Source organism: Schistocerca serialis, chromosome 7, assembly GCF_023864345.2.
Source record: "Schistocerca serialis cubense isolate TAMUIC-IGC-003099 chromosome 7, iqSchSeri2.2, whole genome shotgun sequence".
Classification (NCBI taxonomy): Eukaryota; Metazoa; Arthropoda; class Insecta; order Orthoptera; family Acrididae; genus Schistocerca; species Schistocerca serialis.
The window spans coordinates 516,316,860-516,344,008 of record NC_064644.1 but is presented as its reverse complement, the minus strand read 5'-3'; the positions used below and the strand labels follow the sequence as shown (position 1 = coordinate 516,344,008).

General features: G+C 41.8%; 1 protein-coding gene across 1 annotated transcript; it reads right to left on the bottom strand.

The window, feature by feature from the left end:
- Positions 1-2,463: 2,463 nt before the first annotated feature.
- LOC126413186 (myogenesis-regulating glycosidase-like) lies at positions 2,464-25,380 on the bottom strand. The gene is given in 7 exon segments (XM_050083081.1): positions 2,464-2,708; positions 10,191-10,329; positions 18,357-18,791; positions 20,111-20,123; positions 21,207-21,707; positions 22,161-22,440; positions 25,344-25,380. Coding segments are annotated over 7 exon segments (1,650 nt in total).
- Positions 25,381-27,149: the final 1,769 nt, after the last annotated feature.

Here is a 27,149-nt window from a genome sequence, read left to right as displayed (position 1 = left end):
CATCTGTGCAGTTTCCATGTGTTAGGAGGTGCAATTGGGCTTTCCGTCCAGAAGGACCAGTGTTCAAGTGCCGGCAGCGACACCACCATTTTTAATTTCTTCCTAGTTCCAAGAGCCTATGGTGGTATAATTGTATTAGGATGTGCACTTGGGCTTTCTGTGTAGTAGTACCAGGCTTCAAGACCTGGAAAGGGAACTGCCATTTTACATTTCTAGCCAATTTCTGTGGTAGGGCATGGGGTGGGACGTGATGACAGCCCTGGGACAACTAAATTCCCACCAAAATTCGAGATTCGCAACAAAACTCGAAATTTCCGCAAAAATTCGAAATTCCCATCAAAATTAGAAATTCCTGCCATTATGGTAGGTGAGGGAGGGTGAAGTGGTTGTCTGGGGAGAGGGTGTGGAGATCCACGTGCAGGCTGAGGGATAGACATGATGTCATCCAGGAGTGTGTGTGCGTGAGGGGAGGGGAGGGGAGGAGGTGCGGTTGGGCGTGGTTGCAGGGAAAATTAACTGTTTGAGTTAATTAATTTGCATATCAATTTCATATTTATTTGATATCAGAATTGCATCAGCACCCCTCATCTCCCTACTACTTATTTCTTACGGCTTATAAGTCACTTGGAAGTCAATAATTCTGTTTAAGGACATTATCACTGAATAAAGTCGACAGTCAACTTATGTAGGTGAATAGTGAAATTTTTTCTGACAATTATATGAAACAAGCCGGGGAGTTGATATGACATTGTGTGAAAGTTGGAAAAGAAAATAAACATTATAGTATAAGGGGTAAAATTTTTTTTTATTGAAAACACATTTTCACTATTTACAACGCTTGTTGAAGAATAATAGGTAAACAAAATTTATTGAAAACGTATTCTATTTACAACTTTTAGAAATAAAGTTTTTCAATTCGTTATCTGGGGTATACATGTACAAATTTTTCGATTTTCGTACTCGAGGGCAAGCTATTTATACCTGACCATGAGAGGAGGAGAAGTCTTTGAGAATGATGCTGCAATACTTTAAATTTTGTCCTTGTGCTTTGTTAATTGTAAAACTGTAGGCTAATTTGATTGGAAACTGAAGTATTTATATTGGAATGGCAGTTCGGTGTAGATCATTAGTATTTTGGGGATAAATGATAGGTGTCTTTTGTACTGTCCAGTGATAAGTTCGGTTACGATGATGTTATTCGATAGCTACTTTCCGATCAATCTTGTTCCATTACATAGTTTTGGTGAGTTTAGAGTTCTGAGTACTACGATCGTAGATCCACTTTTAAGTCGAAGGCAGTGAAATGGCATTTCTGGTAGTTGCAAAGAGTTTAAAAATTCTGTAGGGAAGTTCACACCTTCTTCAACGTTTACCATAATGTCGATCGATTTGTATATTCTCTCTTCACCGGAAATTCCCTTTTGAATATTAAAGTTGATATCGTCGACAATTTTATTTTTAGTGGCCAAAATTGCTGTTTCAAATAGCCAGCCCGGACTGGTATAGTTGTGAACAATTTTCGGATAAATTTGGTCGATAAGCTCGTTTCCAGCAGTGGCTACGTTTCACAAATCACTGTTGAGTTTAACGACGCCGGCCATCTGGTCAGTGGGAAACGTGACTTCGTCTATTTGTAAAAGCTGTTGAGCTAAATGTGCTGTTGTTTCGTCTTTCGCTTTTGTTAGTCGTGGGGACAGACATGTGACTTTTTTAAGCTCGTGTTTCTCCAGTCTGCTGGTGTTGACTTGGGGATAGTTGGAAGTGTATGTCGAAAAAACCTTGAGAGTATAAGTAGAGATTTACATACCCCTACGAAAGGGAGGTCCCACCAATGGCGAATTCCAGATCATACCATAAAGGGTTCGAATGGTCCACAGTGTTCAGTAACATTCACAACACTAGAAAGTGTTCTGAAATGTTCTACAATGATCTGGGATGTTCCGGGATCTTCCCGATCATTGTGGAATCATTCCGAAGGCTCCAGACTATTCTCTATCGTTCTATAACATCCCGGATCATTGTGAAACGTTCTCTAAAATTCTGAAATGTTGTGGAATGCTCTCAAATACGCTCGAATGTTCTCGAATGTTCTCTAACACTCTATAATGTTCTAGAAACTTCTAAAGAGGGAAACTTTCCAGCCCTTATATCTTCAAACGCAAACCCTTAAAAGGTGAAAACGGAAACCATCTTCAAGATTAGGGGACAGAAGTATACCACAAAATATAACTCCCTTGATCGACCGGAATTCGTTTCGGAGTTTTAGCGGCAGGCACATTGTACACTTCCTTTTGTGATGTATACTGATTGCTCCACATGAGATCGAACTGAGTAATGTTGCATAATGAAACAATCGATCCTGTGATGAGCGTCTGGAAATCAAAATGTATTGATGATTAAATTCTCAACAAGTAAGTTGGGGAATAAATTCACAACAATATTGACAGATTGCGTAATAAGACTTTATTTCAGATCCCAAAGGCAGTTTACAATTATGAACTGTAATGCCAAAGAACTAGAGATACTCGAGAAGTATGGCAGGGCGCTGAGCGGAGCCGAGTAGTTGGTGAGCCAAACGGGTCCCTCTATTATGGGGTGTTCCGCGTCAACCTCGTCTGTCCAGTTGGCCGTCGGCAGGTAGATGTCGCGGTTGATGGCACCTTCTTCCAGCACCGGCACCACCAACAGGTCCTCTCCCAGCAGGAACTCTGTACGGAAAACACGTACATTCACAACTGTCTGCGTAGTCTCATTTCTTTGGTAACAAAAGTACTGACTCTTAATGACGTCACAATGAATTTTCTTTGCCCTGAACACTTACGTGGCCATCAGCAATTCTGGCCTAGTCACCGTTTTCCATTACATGCTAGTGTGTCACTTTGGTTCTAACTCATTTCAGCTATTAGAGGTTATCTTCGATTTTCCAGTCCGTGTCATATCTTTGCAATTACCGTTTCAACAGTACACGTCTACAAAATGGGCTTAGTATCCCAATTAAAAATAAGTGAGTGAATAATATTGAATCTCGATATAATCCTACATACACATTAACCACATACAGCTTGCAACCGAATTCAAACAAGGCCGTTACTGTGTAAATACTCGTCAACGACAGGAGTACAAAATGGAACAATGGTCAATGAAGGTGAACTTATGATAAACGAGGATCGACCAAAATATTTGCAAGGATGCTATTCTTTCATGTGATATAATTGCCCCAGAAAGTAAAACGAAACTACCCATAATCAATAGTTGATGTTGATTTCATTTTAATTGTACTGACAATATCTTAACTACTTTGTTACCGATAGGAGCTGATTCTGTGGTTCATACTGCTGTTCGTCATAGCCATCGTTCCCGTTGTGCAAACTGCATAGGCTTACTTCCTTGGTAAGGTTTTATTTCCTTCACTAACCGTTATTTTATAGTAAGTAAATTGGGTCTGTCTCTCTCAGTGAACATATCAGCTGTTCACTCCACAAAAGTAAGCAACTCTACAACCGCACTGATACGATACTATAACGCTTTTAGTTTTAATAGGTTCCTCTTGTAGTGTTCAGTGCTCTACGTTTAACAGATCTATGAAGGTGAGATAGACCTCACTGACATGATACTAAATCCGTTTCGTACTGCAACTAAACTTCAAAAATTCGTAGCTGATACGTAGCGCCGTTGACGCCAGTCGCTTCTCTGTATTCATTTAAGATCTCTGCAGTCGACTCTGCTGTCGCGTGGCAGCGGTTTTCCTCTTTGGTCGCTTCTCGGCTGTTTAAGCGCACGACACTGTGGGGAGAGGGCTGGTTTTGGTCGTTTGGTTGGCGCTCCGGTGTGCAGTCTGGTTGTCGGAGGTCACTCTTTGCGCATGCTCTGCCTGTTTCTGCCACGTGGGCAGTGGGGCTGCGAACGGAGACGTGCGTGTGGTCGGCGAGTGCGTACAGTGTCTAGTGAGAGGGCAAGAGTCTCGTCCATGGTGGTGGCTTTGGAATGTATCAGTCTGAAACCGGATACGCTGCTGAATCAAACGGTGGGAGTATTTAGGTTCTTAAAGTCCTACTGTATATATGGATTTTGAATTTCATGCTGTTTGCAGTTAACGGCGCTCCCAGTGTTTGGGCGTCATGTTATCTGTTTCGTATTGACCACTGGTGCACAACTAACTGAACAGTGGTGACCTGTGTGATTGATTGTTCCTTGTTTTGGACGCACTTCGGGCATGGGGTGTTTATCTAAGCGCATGTCTGTGCACTCCGAAATAACCACAGGTTCGATTTTCTGGTTGTGTGCTGGTATTTAGGTAATGTGTACAGAGGTAAAGAAGCAGGTGCTTAATGATGAAAAATTGATTGTGTGCAATATATATATATATATATATATATATATATATATATATATATATATATATATATATATATATATATATAATGGGCTCTGAGGTTATGTTATGAGTTAAGTTACGAGAGCGTGATTTGACTCTGTAAGTAGCTTCTTGTACATTTGAGTATATTATCACTTCCTGCTCTGGCAATAACAAGCATGTCTGCACATATTATAAACGACAAGTTAGTGCTGATATTTATTGTGGTTAATTCTGAATGTTAGTGGCTTGTGTGAGTGTGTGTGTGTGTGTGTGTGTGTGTGTGTGTGTGTGGTGGGGCTTACGTGCGCTCAACGTCGAGGTCATCAGCGCCCTGTGGACAAATTTAGTTAAATGGAAGCATACACGCAAAGAAAGCGGGGAAAGATGCAGAATACTGTATAAGAAAATAAAACGTAAGGAAACCGTGAAAAGAGCGTCAAGGATGCCACAGGAAATTGTCACTTGCTGGCCATTGACGTAAAATATGGGCGAACCAGTCGTCTTGCGAGCAAATTGAGACTCTCTCCCTAATATCTTGGTAAAAACATTGGATAAGTCACCGAACTTTAAAACTTTAACCACATTCGTTTCAATATTTCCTAAAAGAGACGGCAGATCCACCGGCAAGTCAGTCGCGGCCCGCTGGTCAGAAAATAAAACGCAATCCAATAAAACGTGGCGCACAGTGACCCGGACGCCACAAGTCCCACACATTGGAGGGTCCTCTCGCCGGAGCAGGAAGCGATGCGTCATAGGACGGTGGCCTATCCGAAGCCGAGTGAGGAGAACCTCGTCCCGTCTACGTAGCTGGAAAGAAATACACCACACACGCGTTGTGGGCTTGACTAAACGGAGCTTATTGTCAGTCGGGTCTCTTCTGGCCTATTCCTATTTTGAAATGTTTCTAATATTTTAAGGATTGTGTTACTCTGGATACTGCCCAGTTGCTGTGTGGTTTTATGTTGTTGTTTCAGTGGTATAATCAACGGTGTGCGTCGTCCGTTGTAGCTGGTCGTTTAACTGGGGGGACGACACCTTGGTGGCGGCCAGTTTGAATTGTAACCGATAGCGTGGTCGCTGTGTTTATCAATAGACTCCAGGTTTTCGGCGACTTTAAACTGAGTATTTTATTATTTGTTCCTGGTGATGCCGAGGCGTCCGTCTTCCCTTCTTCATCGTTCCCTTGAGCTTCATTCCTATGAGTTGTAGCTTCCGCGCACCTCTGATGTGCCATTACTTGTTACTGAAATTTTGCAATACGTGAAAGATGCCTTTCATTGTACTGGTTTTTTATACCTTATTCAGAAAGAAAAATTTTGAGTTGTTTCTGCTCATATCTTAAAAGGTGTCCTGCTTCTGTGGAAGTTTTTTCAGTAAATCATTTAAAGTTTGTATGGTTCTTAAGAGGCCTATAAAACTATTTATTGTTTGGGGTGGGCTTTGACGCCCGTGGACATTTTGTCTGTTTAGTAATGTTTCACATCCTAGGGCAATTACGTATATTATTCTGGGGTAACGGCAGTTTGCCATTGTCATGCAACTGTTCAGTAAACTGTTGGGAATTACAAACTTGAGTTTGTGTTTTATTGGTAATTATTGCTTTGTCTTTATTGAGCTTAAATATCCTTGAGGGTGTATCCCACGTCTCAGTAACTGTATCCGTTAGAGAAAGAAAAAAAATCCTGTGTTGCGAAAATATGTGTAATGCATTTCTGTTTACCAGCTAAACAAAACTTTGTTCATGATTTTTGAAAGTAAGTCACTGGATTACGAGCATTCCATGGAGAACATGATACATTCTAAAAGCAGACGCCCGTATAATTTGGACAATGCTGAATAGAAAACAACATAGAAACGAACACTGTGTTCCCAATATCTTCCGAAATAGAGACGTATGAAGGTAACAGAATTTGTCATGTTATCAATTGAATGTGCATATGCTTAGTACAGATTACGCATACCATTCACCCAAGGGAAATGAGTGGCGGGTCTTCCTGTTCATGCATGACGAAGGTAAATACGTGGAGCGACTCGCCGGTGTATTTAGTATTCCGTGCTGCCGTGGTACACAAACTTTCTAATGCGAAGTATACAGGGTTATTACAAATGATTGAAGCGATTTCACAGCTCTACAATAACTTTATTATTTGAGATATTTTCACAATGCTTTGCACACACATACAAAAACTCAAAAAGTTTTTTTAGGCATTCAAAAATGTTCGATATGTGCCCCTTTAGTGATTCGGCAGACATTAAGCCGATAATCAAGTTCCTCCCACACTCGGCGCAGCATGTCCCCATCAATGAGTTCGAAAGCATTGTTGATGCGAGCTCGCAGTTCTGGCACGTTTCTTGGTAGAGGAGGTTTAAACACTGAATCTTTCACATCACTATGCGTGAAACTTGCCCGTACGCGTTCAACCGTTTCTTCGCTCACTGCAGGCCGACCCATTGATTTCTCCTTACAGAGGCATCCAGAAGCTTTAAACTGCGCATACCATCGCCGAATAGAGTTAGCAGTTGGTAGATCTTTGTTGAACTTCGTCCTGAAGTGTCGTTGCACTGTTATGACTGACTGATGTGAGTGCATTTCAAGCACGACATACGCTTTCTCGGCTCCTGTCGCCATTTTGTCTCACTGCGCTCTCGAGCGCTCTGGCGGCAGAAACCTGAAGTGCGGCTTCAGCCGAACAAAACTTTATGAGTTTTTCTAAGTATCTGTAGTGTGTCGTGACCATATGTCAATGAATGGAGCTACAGTGAATTTATGAAATCGCTTCAATCATTTGTAATAGCCCTGTATAGACATAAGGTATGTAACCAGTCAGAGCAGCACAGTTACAAGGACTTCCATTCGATACTACTAATAACAGTTTATCAACGAAGAATACTCGAAAGGACAGTGTTGCTAAGTGAACTAAAGAATCTTCTTCGAGGTGCTGAACGCAGTGCAGCGAAAATCTGTATTGCAATACCTGTATAAATAATTATACCTCAAGATTTACAACTGGAAAATATCCATAGGTTGCAACCTATGGCTGCACAGATACGAGCAGCCCATAGTGGCTCGCTTTCTTGCTTTCCTTTTTTATATATTTTGTGACTAAAGCCCTTCTGGCCTGTTAATTATTCTATGTGTGACATGTAAGTACTGCGTCTTTCTTTCATTGTTAGTCAGTACTTATACTTTTTATATATAAAATGTCTTTTTCTATAAATTTGTAACTATGTTATGGGCCATTTTAATTGTTTAATTCTGATGAAGGCACTCTTAGAAGTGTTAAAACCTGGTCAATAAGACTTCAATAATTGTTACTGAGGGCTTATTTGTTTCAATTCTATCGTAAAAAAGCTTTCAACATAACATTTGAAGATGGCTTTGAAATGGTACATACCAATCTTCTACATTTTGAGGAGTTTTCTGGAGTATATACGTCCCAATACATACGCATTATGCACAAAGTAGCAGAATTAATTAAGTTCATCGTAATGTCTGAATACAATGCCTATGATGTATAAGAAAACACAGTTAGTTTCTTCAGACATTCTTAGTCGGCCGCGGTGGCCGAGCGGTTCTAGGCGCTTCCTCCCGGAACCGCGCGACTGCTACGGTCGCAGGTTCGAATCCTGCCTCGGGCATGGATGTGTGTGATGTCCTTAGATTAGTTAGGTTTAAGTAGTTCTAAGTTCTATGGGACTGATGACCTCAGATGTTAAGTACCATTGTGCTCAGAGCCAATCAGACATTCTTAGAATGGAGAAGATGGTGATTTGATCTGATTTTCATGAAACAGACACACTATAAACACACACTACCTTATTTCATCGCTCATAGCCTTCTATATATACACCCTGTAGTCAGTAGTATTATTCTCCAAATTCCGAGAGCACCTTTATACATACTAGCATTAAATAGATATGAGATGTACACGTTCCAACGCCCAGAACTGCAGCTTACTTACATACATACACATCCCATCAACCCCGGAAGAGCTAATAGCCGAGCCTAGTACAAGTGTCCTTTACAGAGCATACTTGGTCACCTCAGTTTTTAGCACTAACCTTAAAGGAGATAACTATTAACCACTCGCTGCGACTGAGGTTAACGAACAGACCACCTGGTCACAACAGTTAGTAAGAATTGTAGGTCTCTGTGCTGAGAGATGGACTATTATTGTTTAGTACTTTATCCTTCTTTAACAACAATAACTACATTTGTTGAAAATCAGCAACCAGTTGCAAAAAAGATTTGATTTCTTTACCGTTTCAGGCACCTAGTGTCGTTCTTCAGAAGACTGTACAGAAAAATTTACCACAAATAAGTACAATCGAGAATATTGTAATTTAAGAAATAACAGCTTAAAAATTTAGGGAGAAAAAGAGAGCACATATTTTGAATTATCACAGTATTATTGGGCGTCAAAAATAAACAGGTGTATGCAGTATGTTACGGTCCTAAGAAAAACAACTTTCACATTAGGTGCATATTAAGAATTGTTTCTCCACTTACTTCATTTACAGCTTCCAGGCCCATGATTCAGTCTGTATTTTGTTTTCGCCGATATGTTACCTGTTACCACGTTACTGACCTCATGACAAATTTTTAAGATGTGTTTCTAAACTTCGCACCCATAGAGCCACATGTCATTTGTATTAAGGTATTTTATTTATAATTAGGATTTTATTTATTAATAATACGTTTGTTATTCGCACTTACTTTTTCGTATATGTTTAATGCCAACAACACTTGTGAAACTTTTTGTTTTATTAATTTATAGCACTTTACCTTCCATCCGCACCGTGAGAGCAACATCAATGTATGCATGACATTATTTGATTAGTTTCAGTTCTGGCATGACGTCTGCACTGGTTGTTTCGCTTCCTTATGTACATGTCCTTCCTTATTTGTACATGCGCTATGATCCACATTTCGGCACTTACGAGCTCTATCTGCTTTAATGCATTTTGTTATTGCATTACATTGTATTCTTGTATGTTCTTAGGAAAATAGTAATACACTACATACACCTGATTATTTTTAATGCTGATTGATAATGCGATATTTCTGGGTATGTACCATCCACTTACATCAAATTTTTAATTTCTTTTCGTTAAATATTAATATTCTTATATAGCTTGTATTTATTTGTGGTTTATTTTCCTGTAAACATTTCTGAAAATGGGCTGTAAGTTCCTGAAATCGGTAAGGAAATAAAATTTCTTTTGTGCAATTGGTTGCTGAATTTTTCAACAAACGTTATTGTTTGTGAGGCTGGTAAACGACCACAGTCTTCAAATAAAAATTGATAAAAGGGAAGGAAATGCTTTGTTTGTCTTTCGCACGCATTTAATAAGTTTCTAGCCTCTAGCTTCATTCCACAAGACAAGATGCACCTGTACTTTGTACCAAATGGACCGACGCAACCGTTTTGAGTAAGTATTCTTAAAGAAAAACAACAGTAATTGAGAAAAGTAAGCGTATGTTAATTTAGTGTTGCTGGTACCATTACTATTTAATTAAGTTTTTTTTATAGATATATTTCAGATTATATAGGAAAAACTCTGTGCGTTTTTGTGTCGTTTCCATGAAGTTTGTCCATATTCTCTTTACAATGTACTTTCAAATAAATTAAAGAGGCATGGTAGCATGGTAGATTACAGACGACACAGGACGAACGCGATGTGACGAGGGGTAGCAGCAGGCTGCGGGCACACACATACATACATACATACAAACACACACACATGCACACACCCTCACATACACACACACGCACGCGCACACGCACGCACAAGCACACGCAATGTCAGAGGGAAGCCTCTCCCTCCATACCTGAGTTTATGCCGAGGGGCGTGTCGTCGTCGGTGGGGTCGACCCACCAGACTGGGGGGGTTGACGGAGTCGGCGTCCTATACCGCATCAGCGCCACATAGCGACCGTGAAGCTCCACGAGCTGAGTAAGGTCCACCGTCTGAAACAACATCGACACTAGTCAATTCACCCACACTCTACAGGGAATAAATGAGTACAGTTGTTAGGGGAAAAATACTTGGAAAAGGGAAGTGCAGACTGTTTTACGGGTGACCCTTCTACATCAGCATATTTTTCCATTAACTTAACTAAAAGATACACACAAAACTCACGTAAGAAACTATACGCCTAACAATAATTAGTAATTCCTTGTTTTCATATTATTTGTTTTTTACGCTGATAAGGACGCTCCTGTCCATCTACCATCCAGCTTTGGAGATGTCTAATAACGTATTATGTGACTGTCACAGTGGTAAGTCAGTGGTCTACTGTCCCAAGGCCATCCATCTAGATATACATTTTTTTGGTTCCCTTAAATGGCATATTGCGAATTCTGGGATGCCTCCTTTGAAAGAACAGGCCGATTTTCTTCCCAAGTCTGAGCTTGTGCTCTCGGCTTCGAAACAGTGTTGAAGTCTGAGTTTCCCTCGTCCTAGCAGAGTAGTATCGTGAATTTTGCTGAAGGAAGATTATAATGTTCCCTGGGTGGTTATCATCACAAAGCGATGAAGATACTCGATGAGGACGTGCAGTATTATTCACCAAATAGTTAATGGTACCATAAACATACACTAAATAGAATACCATACGTGCGAAAACTGACAAAAATGTGAAGCATTCTGAAGACAAGGTTGGATGTCAGTGTAACCTCATAGACCTACACACCATCATCTGGTATGTAAATGATCAGAATTACAATTCTCTGTGACAGGTAGAACAGCCACAAGATTGCTGCAGTGTTGTTCATGTTTAGTGACGATAGGGGAGGGTAAATAAAGAGCGTAAACACTATTAGATGTTGGGTGATAACTATCGAGAACATGGAGGCGCCATGTACCGGGTGATCAAAAAGTCAGTATAAATTTGAAAACTTAATAAACCACGGAATAATGTAGATAGAGAAGTAAAAATTGCTTGGAATTGCATGGGGTTTTATTGGAACCAAAAAAAACAAAGTTCACAAAATGTCTGACAGATGGCAGTGGACAGCAAAACTGCTACCGTGACGGGTGAGAGGTACGCCGATATGTTACAGAATCGCATCATCCCCAGCCTGGCTGATAAACACCTGCTGGAACGTACGATGTTTATGCAGGATGGCGCTCCACCCCATATTGCTAGACGCGTGAAAGATCTCTTGCGCGCGTTGTTTGGTGATGATCGTGTGCTCAGCCGCCACTTTCGTCATGCTTGGCCTCCCAGGTCCTAAGACCTCAGTCAGTGCGATTATTTTCTTTGGGGTTACCTGAAGTCGCAAGTGTATCGTGATCGACCGACATCTCTAGGGATGCTGAAAGACAACATCCGACGCCAATGCCTCACCATAACTCCGGACATGCTTTACAGTGCTGTTCACAACATTATTCCTCGACTACAGCTATTGTTGAGGAATGATGGTGGACATATTGAGCATTTCCTGCAAAGAACAACATCTTTGCTTTGTCTTACTTTGTTATGCTAATTATTGCTATTCTGATCAGATGAAGCGCCATCTGTCGGACATTTTTGAACTTTTGTATTTTTTTTTTTTTTTTTGTTCTAATAAAACCACATGTCATTCCAAGCATGTGTGTCAATTTGTACCTCCCTATCTACACTATTCCGTGATTTATTAAGTTTTCAAATTTATACTGACTTTTTGATCACCCAGTACTAACGTGACACGGTATTATCAGCGCCTGACAAAGTATGCAGATGGCATCTTCCCAGCTAGCTGTTCCGTGCAGTATCCACATTGGTGACCCACTTGGATTTCACAGTCTACATATATTACACTGTATGGAAAAGTGATAGCACCTAAAATCGTCGCACGATTGACCACTTCTGATCACGATAACAAATGACTGCCTTATTGTACACAAAGCACATCAGAAACCCATGATACCTGTGCCTACCATCAGAGCATGTAAAGGACTCCATAAAACATTATGTGTCATGCTGGAACAATGGTCAGTGACTGTCGACAGCCGATATACAAAATTCTGCCCCACGTATAGCCAGCCACTACAACACAAAAGAGTTTGAATAAACCTTTCATTTCTGCAACTGGTAGGCTGTTTTTCGCCTTGTCCACACGATGATTCCCTTCTGCAGTTGACTTATCCAGTGATGATCATGATTTTGAAAAAAAAGACAGTAATTAGTCACATTAAATACTCACAGATGCTACTATGAACAACCAACAACTCTATAATGGAATGAGGACAATGAAAGTCTGAGGTCGACCGAGACTCGAACATCTACATCTACATGGTTACTCTGCAATTCACACTTAAGTGCCTGGCAGAGGGTTCATCGACCATTTTCATACTACTTCTCACCATTCCACTCTCGAATGGCGCGTGGGAAAAAGGAACACCTAAATCTTTCCGTTCGAGCTCTGATTTCTCTTATTTTATTATGATGATCATTTCTCCCTATGTAGGTGGGTGTCAACAAAATATTTTCGCACTCGGAAGAGAAAGTTGGTGATTGAAATTTCGTAAATATATCTCGCCGCAAAGAAAACCGTCTTTGTTTCAGTGACTGCCACCTCAATTCGCGTATCATATCAGTGACAATCTCACCACTATTGCGCGATATCACGAAACGAGCTGCCCTTCTTTGGACTTTTTCGATGTCCTCCGTCAATACTACCTGGAAAGGATCCCACACCGCGCAACAATATTCCAGCAGAGGACGGACAAGTGTGATGTAGGCTGTCTCTTTAGTGGGTGTGTCGCATCTTCGAAGTGTTCTGAAGAACAGTCTTTGTTTCGTCTTCCCCAAAATATTGTCTTTGTGGTCCTCCCAGTTTAAGTTGCTCGTAACTGTAATTCCTAGGTATTTAGTAGTATTGACAGCCCTTAGATTTGTGTCATTTATCGTATACCCGAAATTTATCGGATTTCTTTTAGTACCCAAGTGGATGACCTCGCACTTTTCTTTGTTTAGTACTAATTGCCACTTTTCGCATCATACAGAAATTTTCTATAGATCATTTTGTAAGTGGAATTGATCGTCTGATGATTTTACTAGATGGTAAATTACAGCGTCATCTGCAAACACTCTAAGGTTCTACTCAGATTATCACGTATATCATTTATGTAAATCAGGAACAGCAGAGGGCCTATGACACTACCTTGCGGAACGCCAGATATCATTTTTGTTCTACTCGATGATTTATCGTCTATCACTACGAACTGTGACCTCTCTGAGAGGAAATCACTAATCCAGCCACAGAACTGAGACGATACTCCATATGCACGCAATTTGATTAATAGTCGTTTGAGAGGAACGGTATCAAAAGCCTTCTGGAAACCTAGGAATATGGAAGCGATCTGCAATCCCTTGTCGACAGCACTAATTACTTCATGGGAATAAAGAACTAGCGGTGTTGCACAAGAACGATATTTTGTGAATCCGTGTTGGTTATGTTAATAAGTCATTTTCTTCAAGGTGATTCATAATGTTCGAGTACAATATATGCTCCAAAATTCTACTGCTAATTGAGTTCAGTGATGTGGGTCTATAATTGAATGGGCTACTCCTATTTCCTTTCTTGAATATTGGTGTGACCTGAGCCACTTTCCAGTCTTCGGGAACAGACGTCTCGTCATGTGAGTGGTTGTATATGGTTGCTAAGAAAGGTGCTATTCTGTCTGCATCCTCTGAACCCCGATCTCTTGCTTATTGCGATCAGACGCCTTACCATGTGGCTATACGAGAACAACTTACGGCGACAACAAAACTTCCATATGTAGTCAACCATGTGTAAGCTTACGTCCGTTATGTGCCGGGTGATCAAAAAGTCAGTATAAATTTAAAAACTTAATAAAACAAGGAATAATGTAGATAGAGAGGTAAAAATTGACACACATGCTTGGAATGACATGGGGTTTATTAGAGCCAGGCGCTCCATCCCATATTGCTGGACGCATGAAATACCTCTTGCGCGCGTCGTTTGGTGATGATCGTGTATTCAGCCGCCACTTTCGTCACACTTGGCCTCCCAGGTTCCCAGACCTCAGTCCGTGCGATTATTGGCCTTGGAGTTACCTGAAGTCGCAAGTGTATCGTGATCGACCGACATCTTTATGGATGCTGAAAGACAAGATCCGACGCCAATGCCTCACCATAACTCCGGACATGCTTTACAGTGATGTTCACAACATAATTCCTTGACTAAAGCTATTGTTGAGGAATGATGGTGGACATATTGAGCATTTCCTGTAAAGAACATCATCTTTGCTTTGTCTTACTTTGTTATGCTAAATATTGCTATTCTGATCAGATGAAGCGCCATCTGTCGGACATTTTTTGAACTTTTGTATTTTTTTTCTTTGTTCTAATAAAACCCCATGTTATTCCAAGCATGTGTGTCAATTTGTACCTTTCTATCTACATTATTCCGTGATTTATTAAGTTTTCAAATTTATACTGAGTTTTTGATCATCCGGTATATTCCCGTACAGGGGACTCATTTTACTTCAAAGTCGCGGATAAATACGATATTGCGGTGCCGTATTTCTGATCAACACAAGCACTGCAATATTTCATTCATCCGCCGACACGGGGCAAGCGACTTTCAATTAAAATGTCTCTCTTGTATGGGAATATACGTAATGCATCTACCAGTGCAAGTTGTAGACACATGGTTGACGATAGTAGATTGAGTCTGTCGATGAGTCGTACTAGGGTAGCCAAATGGTACGCGGCCGCTCACGATAAACGGGAAATCATGGTTCGAGTCGCGGTCCACCACAAGTTTGCATTATCATTCCATAATAAAGCCGATGGTTGTCCATATTCGCAACTGCGAATACATTTCACGTGTTTCATAACGGCTGTAGCCACGGCAGTGTCTGTTCTTTCGGACACGCATGCACGTAAGGAGGAACATTGTTCGTAATTCAGAATATCCCAGGCACTGCAATATCGTAAGAGACGAGAGACACAGACGTGCTTTTCTTGGTGTCATGGTGAATGGAGACATCAAGTATGATTTCAAATTTGTGAAATAAAAACGTGATTATGCAGAGATGGCCAATGGCGTCCAGACTGTAGCAGTATAAATTCCGATGGGGTCAAGGCAGCTGAAGTTTTTTTCACTTTACGGTCGACCCTAAGGTTGGGTGAAGACACCATCCGTTTGTTTTGGACTATTTGTCGGTGATCCGTGATCTACCAGCTCAGCTGACGCGCTAGTCATTTCTGTTTGAAGGATAATTTCTTTGAAGACTGAACTCTTTCATTTAGGCATTCTGGTTGGTCATAATGCACCACTGAAACCGACGTTCACGAAAGACATGACATTCGCAGTTGCCACGACTGAAAAGTGCCCATTAGTCCTCTCGCGTACACAACCTCACAATTTACCTTAACTGTAAAGTTTACAATATTCCTTGTTAGCAGCACATATAAATCCAGTTTCTAGCGATGATATGAGATATCCTGTTGTTGTTGTTGTTGTGGTCTTCAGTCCCGAGACTGGTTTGATGCAGCTCTCCATGCTACTCTATCCTGTGCAAGCTTCTTCATCTCCCAGTACCTATTGCAACCTACATCCTTCTGAATCTGCTTAGTGTATTGATCTCTTGGTCTCCCTCTAAGATTTTTACCCTCCACGCTGCCCACCAATGCTAAATTTGTGATCCCTTGATGCCTCAAAACATGTCCTACCAATCGATCCCTTCTTCTAGTCAAGTTGTGCCACAAACTTCTCTTCTCCCCAATCCTATTCAATACCTCCTCATTAGTTACGTGATCTACCCACCTTATCTTCAGCATTCTTCTGTAGCACCACATTTCGAAAGCTTCTATTCTCTTCTTGTCCAAACTGGTTATCGTCCATGTTTCACTTCCATACATGGCTACACTCCATACAAATACTTTCAGAAACGACTTCCTGACACTTAAATCTATACTCGATGTTAACAAATTTCTCTTCTTCAGAAACGATTTCCTTGCCATTGCCAGTCTACATTTTATATCCTCTCTACTTCGACCATCATCAGTTATTTTACTCCCTAAATAGCAAAACTCCTTTACTACTTTAAGTGTCTCATTTCCTAATCTAATCCCCTCAGCATCACCCGATTTAATTTGACTACATTCCATTATCCTCGTTTTGCTTTTGTTGATGTCCATCTTATATCCTCCTTTCAAGACACTGTCCATTCCGTTCAACTGCTCTTCCAAGTCCTTTGCTGTCTGTGACAGAATTACAATGTCATCGGCGAACCTCAAAGTTTTTACTTCTTCTCCATGAATTTTAATACCTACTCCGAATTTTTCTTTTGTTTCCTTTACTGCTTGCTCAATATACAGATTGAATAACATCGGGGAGAGGCTACAACCCTGTCTCACTCCTTTCCCAACCACTGCTTCTCTTTCATGCCCCTCGACTCTTATAACTGCCATCTGGTTTCTGTACAAATTGTAAATAGCCTTTCGCTCCCTGTATTTTACCCCTGCCACCTTCAGAATTTGAAAGAGAGTATTCCAGTTAACGTTGTCAAAAGATTTCTCTAAGTCTACAAATGCTAGAAACGTAGGTTTGCCTTTTCTTAATCTTCCTTCTAAGATAAGTCGTAAGGTTATGTGTATCAAACCAGTCTGCTCCTTTATTTAGGTAGGGACTTCATTACGTAAGTTACACGTGTCATCCCACACTAAGATAATTGCGCAACACGAGAGGCACATTTTCTGAAGAGGGTACGTGTTCTGGAATCCCTGCAGACGCAGTTCTGCTGCAATAACGATAACTGGTGCATCCCAGTGTGTGGTTGAAGTGTCGTAGCGAATGTAAACGTACCCCAAAGCTGAACTTAGTGAGACTATAGGATCGTTGAGAGCAATACGTTTAAACTGCACACAGACTGACCGCTAAATTCTAGCGGTGTACTGAGAAAATGCAATGCCGAGTCCAACAGTAGTGAAAGTGTGGAAGCATTGTGACTAGTGCCACACAGGCGTGTGCCTTTTGAAACTCAGATCTTGCACCATGCGATTCCCATCTTCTCGGCAAACTGATAGAAAATCTGTGGAGAAAAATCTGTGGATTACAAATGACTCTGATTCTAAGGAACATATTTTAACCACAAGAGACTGAACGACTGGTTTAATGTTCCGAATGTTGTTTCTACGAAGAATTGCGGAATGTGTAGAAGAATAGTGTAATGTATCTGTATCACTTCGAATTATGGTGTAGCATTCAATAACGACTGTTTCGCCTGACACACTAACTCGTAAGTTACTTTCTGAAGTTCTGTCTTCGTCGGAGTATCCTACACTGTCAACTGAAGATTTAATTTTCAGCGACATTCACACATTTCAATCAGATTTCGTGGTTAGAAAGTAGAAAGTCTGCCAGTTTTTTTAGCTGTGGATACTAAAACTAATGCAAACAATTTTTAACCGATCATTGAGAAAGAGAATGTGGTGTCACCGCCAGACACCACACTTGCTAGGTGGTAGCCTTTAAATCGGCCGCGGTCCGTTAGTATACGTCGGACCCGCGTGTCGCCACTATCAGTGATTGCAGACCGAGCGCCGCCACACGGCAGGTCTAGAGAGACTCCCTAGCACTCGCCCCAGTTGCAGATCCGACTTTGCTAGCGATGGTTCACTGTCAACAGACGCTCTTAATTGCAGTGACGACAGTTTAGCATAGCCTTCAGCTAGGTCATTTGCTACGACCTAACAAGGCGCCGTATTCAGTTACTAATTGATATTGCGAATCATGTACCCTCAAGAGCGACGTTCATCATTAATGGATTAAAGTTAAGTATCAAACTAATTACGTCCGCTTTCTGAATTCTAATTCCTTGTCATGTTCCAGACCTCACGTCAGTATAGTCCTTCCCTCCTCACTCCATCCTGCGTGAGCTAAAACGCGTGCATTTCGGCCTCCTCTCGTAACACGGTGTTGGCTCTTCTGCCAACACAACAGAGAACATGCAGATTTGTACATATAATGCTACGTACCTCGTCGTCAAAGTCCCAGGGCGCGTAGGAGAACTGAATGGCCGGCATGAAGACGGTGGCCTGCAGCCAGCGAATGAAGAGCTCCTTGGTGAGGACGTCGCTGCCGTAGCCGTTGCCACCCACCATGTCTGGCAGGACGAAGGGGTAGCCCACCATGTTCATCTGCAGCAGCGTCGTCACCAGCGAAGCCAGGCCGTTGTCGAAGCCCCATCTGCTGTCCTTGTCGAGCATGCGGACGTAGTACGGGAACTGCTGGCTGTGTTGGCCGACGCGAACCTCCACCATCGCCCCGAACTGGGCAGCGGTCTGCACGTAGTCCATAGAGTACTGCACCGGGTTCATCTTCTGTGGCCTCAGTACTGGAGGCTGTGGTAGCCAGCTGGTCTCGCCGGCGTCGAACTTGAACGAGTCTATTCCCGTCTCACTCGTAAGTTTCTGGAAGGTATTTGAGACAGTAAAAATGTAGATAAGATTATGACACATCACATTCTAGTGCGAGGTGGTCAGAAACAGCCCGTAAAGCTTACAATGGCGTTGCATGGCAGGGTGCGCTGAGAAATAAGTCTTAAGAAGAAAATTCGCTACGTTGCACCGTTTCCGAGTTAATTAGCATTGAAGTTAGCCAATCAGGCCGTTTGCTCGCACATACTCAATCAGCCCACCAGATAAAATTCGTGTCAGCTGCCCTCATAGCGTACATGAAAGCACAGGATACTGTTCAGCTTTTGGCTCGGGTTCGATCCTTACTACCTTCCCATGTCCAATACTTGTATCCTCTTTTTCGGTTGTAGCAAACTACACGAAGAACACGTTTGGTGAGAGCGTCTGTTGCGGGCCACTTGAATTTTTTCGCGAAAAGACCTGACTGGTTAACTTCAACGCTGTTTAACTCGGAAACGACGCAGCGTATCGAACAATCGTGTCTCGGCACAAACTAACCTGAAACACCCTACAAGCTTTTCGAGCTGTTTCTGACCACCCTGTATAGACAGAAAATTATGACTCAGATGGAGGACAGATTTTATAGAGTTGAAAATTATCAAATATTGTAAAGCATATGACGATGTGTATACTGGTGGCGTTTACAGAGAAATCCTACAGCCGATTAGTGGGAGGCCAAGTTACGTTTGTGTGGACGTGTGAAAAACTAGATGTAAGTCTATTTGGGTGATTATAAGGACAGGTGTCGTGTTGAAGCTACGGAAACTGGATTTCACACAGATGGCTAATGCACACAAACTGATATGTTTCGTATCACTTCGTATGCGTAAGAAAATCATATAAAATCAAGATGATTTCCACTAATCCCGTTATCCGACATTATCAGTGTCTTTGTCTGTTTCATACATGTTATTTTCCTGTCACATACCTTAACGATAGTTCCTATATAATCCACTACCTTAATTAAGTACTTACCGCTTCCTATCCTAATGCTGGACACACGTGCAGAGCCTGTTGATTTTCTAACTTGAACAAGATCTAACTGGCGTGTATTATGGAGCCTGTTCTGTAGAAGAGCTGGTGCTGTTTAAGCAATTCAAATTTCTTAAAATCATCTCCTCAAAAAAAAATACCAAATACATTTCACATTTACGTAGTCAGAGGTCAACAATGCGTTTCAGACAACACAATGAGTATGTGAAATGTTCTTGACCCAGATATGTATTTAGGTAATGGGGAACATTTAGGATTAATTTCCACTGTACAAAATCAGAAAACTTTTAACTACTAGCATACATTTTAAGTTACTCAACCGCAACACGACTACTTTACAAATCAGTTAAAGCTGAATATATGTGATGTCAGTTCAGACCAGTCCAAATGTACAGAGACATTTTGATCATGCAGCGACTATGAATCAGGTCACAAGAGAATTAATGACATTAGCTACCAGTGGGAATTTATTTACTTCAGTGGGACATGTTAAAAATTTGTGCACGACTGGGAATCGAATCAGGGTCTGCTGCGTATTAGGCAGATGTCCTGACCACTACGTCATCCAGACACAGTGGTCACCACAACCGAATGCCGTACCCTACCACAATTCCCGTCGGACCCAAACTATCAACTTACACCACACACTACTGATGTCGTCACCCGGTCATTAGCCCCATTACTTGCGAGATCTCGCTGCTTCCCGTAAGTGTTCGAGCTTGGAGTGTACCTGCACTGAAGAGGTCGCTGACCGTCTTCGCCTTAATTGTGTGTATGTGGTGTCCATTCTTTCGGACATGTACGAAAAAACAGAAACTAAATTTGTATAACTTAGGCAAAGACGGCCGATAACCTCCGGACATGTGTAATAGAACAGACATCACATTTATATAATTCCGGTGAAGACGATAACTGATGCCTCCAGTGCAGGTGCACACTAAGCTCGAATTCTTACGGGAATCGGCGATATGCACGGAGTAATGAGGAGGCCCAGTGCTTCAGTAGTGTATAGTGTAAGTTGATAATTTGGAACTGACGGGAATCGTAGTAGGGTAGTCCATCTGATTCTTGCGTCCACTGAATCCACGTGTCATAGTGGTCGGGGCATCTGCCAAGTAAGCAGGAGACCCAGGTTCGAATCACAGTGTGGCACAAAGTTTCAACATACCCCATTGATGTAAATCAATGCCCGCTGGCAGCTAATGTGTTTAGTTCCTTACTAACAATTTAAACAATTCCACATACAAAGATGACGACTTCGGTACCACAGAACGTGTGGTAACGTAATCTTTAATTCTTACACTCACTATATGTATCACATCCCCACCATAATTTGTAAAATAAGCAAGATGCAGCGGGATAGTTAGCCACAGAAACGGAAAGCTCGCATCAGCGCTACTTACCCAGTGCAGGCACGCCCATTGGCCATTAGTTGAAGCGTCGTTGAAGTTGATGATGCCGCCCTCACCGTTCCACCAGCTGGTGTTGGTGCTCCCCTCGGAGTCACTGACGAACCAGGCCCTCTCAAGCGCCCTCGAGTAATGCGGTTCGCAGTCAGAGTTGATGAACGGGTGCACCTACAGTGTGACACGGAACCCAAGAGCGTGCAGGTCGTCTACGAGCGCTCTGACATCAGGGAATTTGGCGGGGTCGAACGTGAGGCTGCCGTAACAAGTATGCCACTTGTCGTCTATCTCAGTCTGGCTGTTGTTGAAGTCGTGATCTACTATCTCGTTGGCGAACTGTCTCACTGTCGTGTCGTTGATATCTCTCTTGTAACGCGCCCACGTCGACCGTATAGGATGCGTGGTTATGCGCTCGTCTAGAATGCCTACGGGTTTGCCTAGGCGATCTGCGATGGCCTTCTCGTGTGCAACCCTTTCGTTTTCGTATTTGCAGATTGTTATCTCCGTAACACTCTCAGACCGTTCGATTGGGCCGGCCGCGGTGGCCGTGTGGTTCTAGGCACTTCTGTCCGGAACCGCGTGACTGCTACGGTCGCAGGTTCGAATCCTGCCTCAGGCATGGATGTGTGTGATGTCCTTAGGTTAGTTAGGTTTAAGTAGTTCTAAGTTCTAGCGGACTGATGACCTCCGATGTTGAGTCCCATAGTGCTCAGAGCCATTTGAACCATTTGAACCGTTCAACTGGGTAAGGTGCCTTGTTCTTGGAAGTGAAAGAAAATTTCAAATTGCTCTGAGCACTATGGGACTTAACGTCTGAGGTCATCAGTCCCCTAGAACTTAAAACTACTTAAACCTAAATAACCTAAGAACATCATACACATCCATGCCCGAGGCAGGATTCGAACCTGCGACCGTAGCGCTAGCGCGGTTCCAGACTGAAGGGCCTAGAACTGCTCGGCCACACCTCTTGGAAGTGAAACATAATGCATCCTCTGGCGTATTCGTGTTCTGTTCTATGAAAAGAGGCACGTATTGAGGAATGTAAACGTACCGGCCATCGGAGAAGAGCCAGTAACGCTCTGCCACGCCAACATTGTCTTGCTCTTTGCTGACGTACGAGTAACAGCTGTACACGTTTTCCTCTATGGGCCAGGTTTGGTTGTACTGCTCTAGTCCTCCATAGATATGGCTGCCCAGATGGTTGATACAGGCCCAGAAGACCCTATTGGGACTCTGCTCGTGGTCTTTGTGGTGACGCACACGATTTCTTCACCTTGCGGCTGATACGAGAGTTTGGCCTCGAGTAATGGGAGGCATTCTTGGCGTTACAGCGGGATCTGCAAGAATCCGATGCGTCTTCAACTACCATGTAGGCAACTTTAGTGTCCTGGTCACCTGAAGCATTTGCAAGAATACAGTCTCAGAGAACTGAACACTTAATTATTTTACAGGCAATGAGGATCTATTTGGTGAAAACTGTGAGATAGTTTTACTGTTAGAACAACTGGAAAATAAAATCGTTCAGTTTGTTTCGTTTCACTTTCAACGTCTGAAAGAATTTCCTGAAACAGTATAGAGATTCTTTTCGCAGAAATAAAAACTTTTGTGGTGTATCCAGAGATTCATGCTGCCTCTGATTTGCTTTGACGTCTTGTTTTAATTTGAACTGTTGTGGATCCCAAACACTCGAGCAGTACTGAAGAACAGGTCGGACTAGCGTCGTATATGCGGTGTCCTTCATAGACGAACGACACTTTCCCGAAATTCTCTCAATAATCTCTAGTAGACTATTCGCCTTCCCTACTACTATCCCCCAATGCCCGTTTTATTTCATATCACTTTGTAATGATACGCCCCGTTATTTATGCGACGTGACTGTTTCAGGTAGGACGTTACTCATGCTGTAATCGAACATTAAGGGTTTATTTTCCTACTCATCCTCACTAACTTACATTTTTCTAAATTGAATGCCAGCTACTATTCATCACACCAAGCATCTAGAAAAGTTTTTACTGAGTTTAACGAAGGCGATGTTGGCCTGATATATTCGAGGATGCCCTTTGGCTACACTGACTAAAGGTTCCTTCTAAGAAATACCAAATTAAGATAACCTGAAGATGCCTAAATAAGGCGAAAGGCGTAGTTGAAAAATAAAAAACAAAAATTGCAACCAAGACTGTTTTCAACCAATACTGTTAAGCACTGGTTTGCTGTATGCCACATATGGATTGGAAGAACTACCATAAATTTAGTCGTGTCATATTGTATCCTCTAAAAGTCACTCATATTCGATACCTTATTTGTACGCCACAGTATTATAAGCAAACAACCGCAGATTACCGCCACCCTGTCTGCCATACCATTTATTTATACAGAAAGTAATAGCGGATCTTGTCTCCCTTCACTGAGGCACTCCAGGCAAAACTCTTGTCTCTGACGAACAGTCGCCGTCGAGGACAACGTAGCTGGTTCTATTACTTAAAATGGCTTCGAGACAGTGATATTATCTGGGCATATATTCAGGATGCTCATACCTTCTTTAAGAGTCAACAGTGCCGTACCCTGTAAAATACTTTTCGGAAATCTAGAAATATGGTATCTGCCTGTGGCCCTCCATCAATAGCTCACAAGGTATATAGTGTGAGAAACGGGCAAGCTGACTTCGCAGCAGCGATGCTTCATAAAATCGTGCTGATTCGTAGACGTAAGGTCTCAATAAAATTTATTATATTCAGACTGAGAATATTGAGAGAAATTTCCAGAAAACCGATGTTAAGGATATTGGTATGTAAATTTGCGGGATTCCTTCTTTTGCCCTTTTATATACATGAGTCACCTGCACTTTTTTCCAGCCGCTTGGGGCTTTATATTGGACAAGAAATTCACGATAAATGCAAGCTAATTAAGAGGCCAATGCCGTAGAGTACTCTTTGTAAAACCGAATTGGGATTCCATCTGGACGTGTTATTTGTTTTCAACTCTTTCAATTTTTTCTCAACGCTGGGAATGATTATTAGTATGTCTCCATACGGGAGTCTGTTTGGCGGTCTAACGATGGTATGTTTGCACCATTCAGCTGCGTGAAAGATTTCGTAAACGCGGTATTTGAAACTTCAGCTCTCGTTTTGTTATCTCAATTTGGCACACCAGACTGATCAACAACTGACTGGATGAAAACCTTAAACGTGCTTAGCGATTTTACGTAGTGCCAGGATTTTATCTGGTTCCCGGCCAGATCTTTTGCTAAGGTACTACGATGGGAGGTGTATGTTCCGCACATCGATCTTTTCACAGATCTTCGAATCTACTAATCTTTTCCTGTCACCATAGCCTGTTCTCTTTTGAACCGAGAGTACAATAGCCTTTGCTTCCTCAGCATTTTCCGAATTTCCTTCTTAAATCACGGTGGGTATTTTCCCTGCTTAATCCACTTCGTGATAAACGTTATTCCATTTTAACAAATTAACCAGTCAATTCAGTTTATGTAAATGTGATGTTTGTTAGTACATCTGACCGAACTTCAGTCCCTTAGGAAAAAAGAAAACATCGACGATAGTCTACGAACCGTTTTGTTGCCTTTCATGGTAAGCCATCTTGGGCTTACATTTCAGCAAGATAATGCCCGCCCGCACACGGTGAAAGTGTCTTTGCTTGTGTTGGTGCTCAACAATCCCTACCTTGATCAGCAAGGTCGCAGGATCTCTCCCCAATCGCCTACAATTGGAGCTTTATCGAAGATCTAACACGCCAGTCAGACTGAATTTTGCAATATATTCCTCATGGGGACATCCAACAACTTCGACAATCAGTGCCAAGCCGAATAACTGCTTGCATTAGGTCGACCAACCCGTTATTGATTTGCTCAGTTTGTGAACTTTTTCTCTTGTACGAATCATCCAATATCCATTTTTTCCAAAATTGTAATCATTTCTTTGCCTGTGTGTACATCACATCAACTAATTTCTGTTCCATTCGCGTAATTCCTTCATGGTGCGACTTTTTCTTTTTTGTTTTACTGTTACGGTGTATTTGACAAAATTTTGTTTAACATTGCATCAATATTTGATTAGATAAAACCTTATAACTGTATTTCGAGCCACTCCTACTTCTCCAATTGACTTGAAATTCTGCGTAAGTATCTACAAACCTCCGATGACATCTGAGTTACCTGATTTAATAACCATGGCCTGATGCTGCAGACAGGATTTCTCCAGTTCTTCCGCTACTTCCCCCCCCCCCCCCCCCTATACGAGCTGATGGCCCTTTCTCCTCCCTGTCCAAGCCATAACATGATCTTCTCGCAATAAAACAATATCCAAATACCATTTTCTCTCATACTGAAAGTATAGAACGTTAGCACTACATGCTTTGTGCAGTTGTAATGTAGTGCAATTAATTTTCGTATCAGAGCACGTGGTACGCTTTATGTCATTTTGACGTTTGTTGCAGGAACTTTGATGTCCACTGGTGTATTTGTAAAGCCTCGACTGATACATTCACATGCCCTACTCTGCACTTGTGTTGACTACCGTTTCCGGGCTCTCTGTAGAGCGGATGTTATCATATCTGACATCATATTTCGAAAGTTATATCGGCTGTAGCACACAAACCACTTGAACACTTGACAGGGGACTTCCATGAGGCTGATAAGATATGTACTGGGCGGATGCAACTGAAGTGCAGCAACTCACAGAGGTCCATTGTGGGCTATGATTATTGTATGGCGGTAAACCTTGGTAGAAAACCTTATTCGTTAATGCGCAATCGACTTGCGCAGGCAGGAACGTAGTTCCACTTTTGGCCACCCATTACAAACCTCTAGTTCTCATACTGAACAAACTGTGTAAGCAGCAGTTAATAATAAAATCAACATTATGCGTTTCTCACTTGTTTGGCCTTTCTTGACCTCGTCCTGTTCCTAATACATTACACATGGAAACTTTTCTATACGTCTTTCTTGCATTCTCAGTGCCAGATTTACACCTGGTGGCCAAAACTGTAACAATTTTTTCCATTGTAGGTCAGTTCCGCATTAAAGCAATAAAACATCTACCAAGTTTCGCTGCCATATTATAATTAAGACCCACACTGACCGTCTGTCAGTAGCTGCAAATTATAACGTTGAATATTATATTTGCAATCATTTGCCAAATCACGTTTCATTAACGCGTGAGAGGATGCCACTTTGCACTTTATAGCATTGACGTGCAATTTTCTGTTCGCAGGATGAACCAGATCTTTCCAACTATCTTATGACATCCGTTCGTGTGAGATCCGTGGTGTGAGATTCTTAATGGTGGAACCATGGAATGTCCTGCTAACTCACATTAATCTGACGGGATATGAAGTGACCTAAAACATTTCGTCTTCTCTTTCTAAATCAATAAACTGCAACGGCGTGGTTCGTCCCACAGAAAAAGTGTCACACTCACCTAGCGGTGACTTCTTCTTCCGCAGTCCTGTGAGCACGCCTCCCCTATTAAAAATAAATCATGTTCCTCTACTGGAAAAACTGTAGTAGGACTAGTAGTATTATACGAATCCAATGGGTGCAACAAATGTTTTTCTGTATCTTGTTAGGTGAACAATTAATTGAAAGGTATTTTTGCGACTAAAAACTTCAATATATTGTAACTTGTTTGGTATGAAACAGCGCCGTCTTAGGCTACTGTTTCGTCATTCACTCACAATCATAATCAATGGCTACAGACTACTATCGTAATTAACAAATGCGTTAACGAAATGATTAAGAAACAGATCGTCTTTGAGAGAATCTGTCTGAAACATTGAACAATTTGACCACTTCGAATGTTCAGTTTGCGTTCGCTTTATATACTAAAATCAGAATTTCACATGTTTCTCTTTTTCACACATACGCGTCCACTTTGCTGCACTTCACGGTCATTTTTAACCGTTGTCCAGTAAAGTTTTCCCGTCAATCCATAGTTCCTTA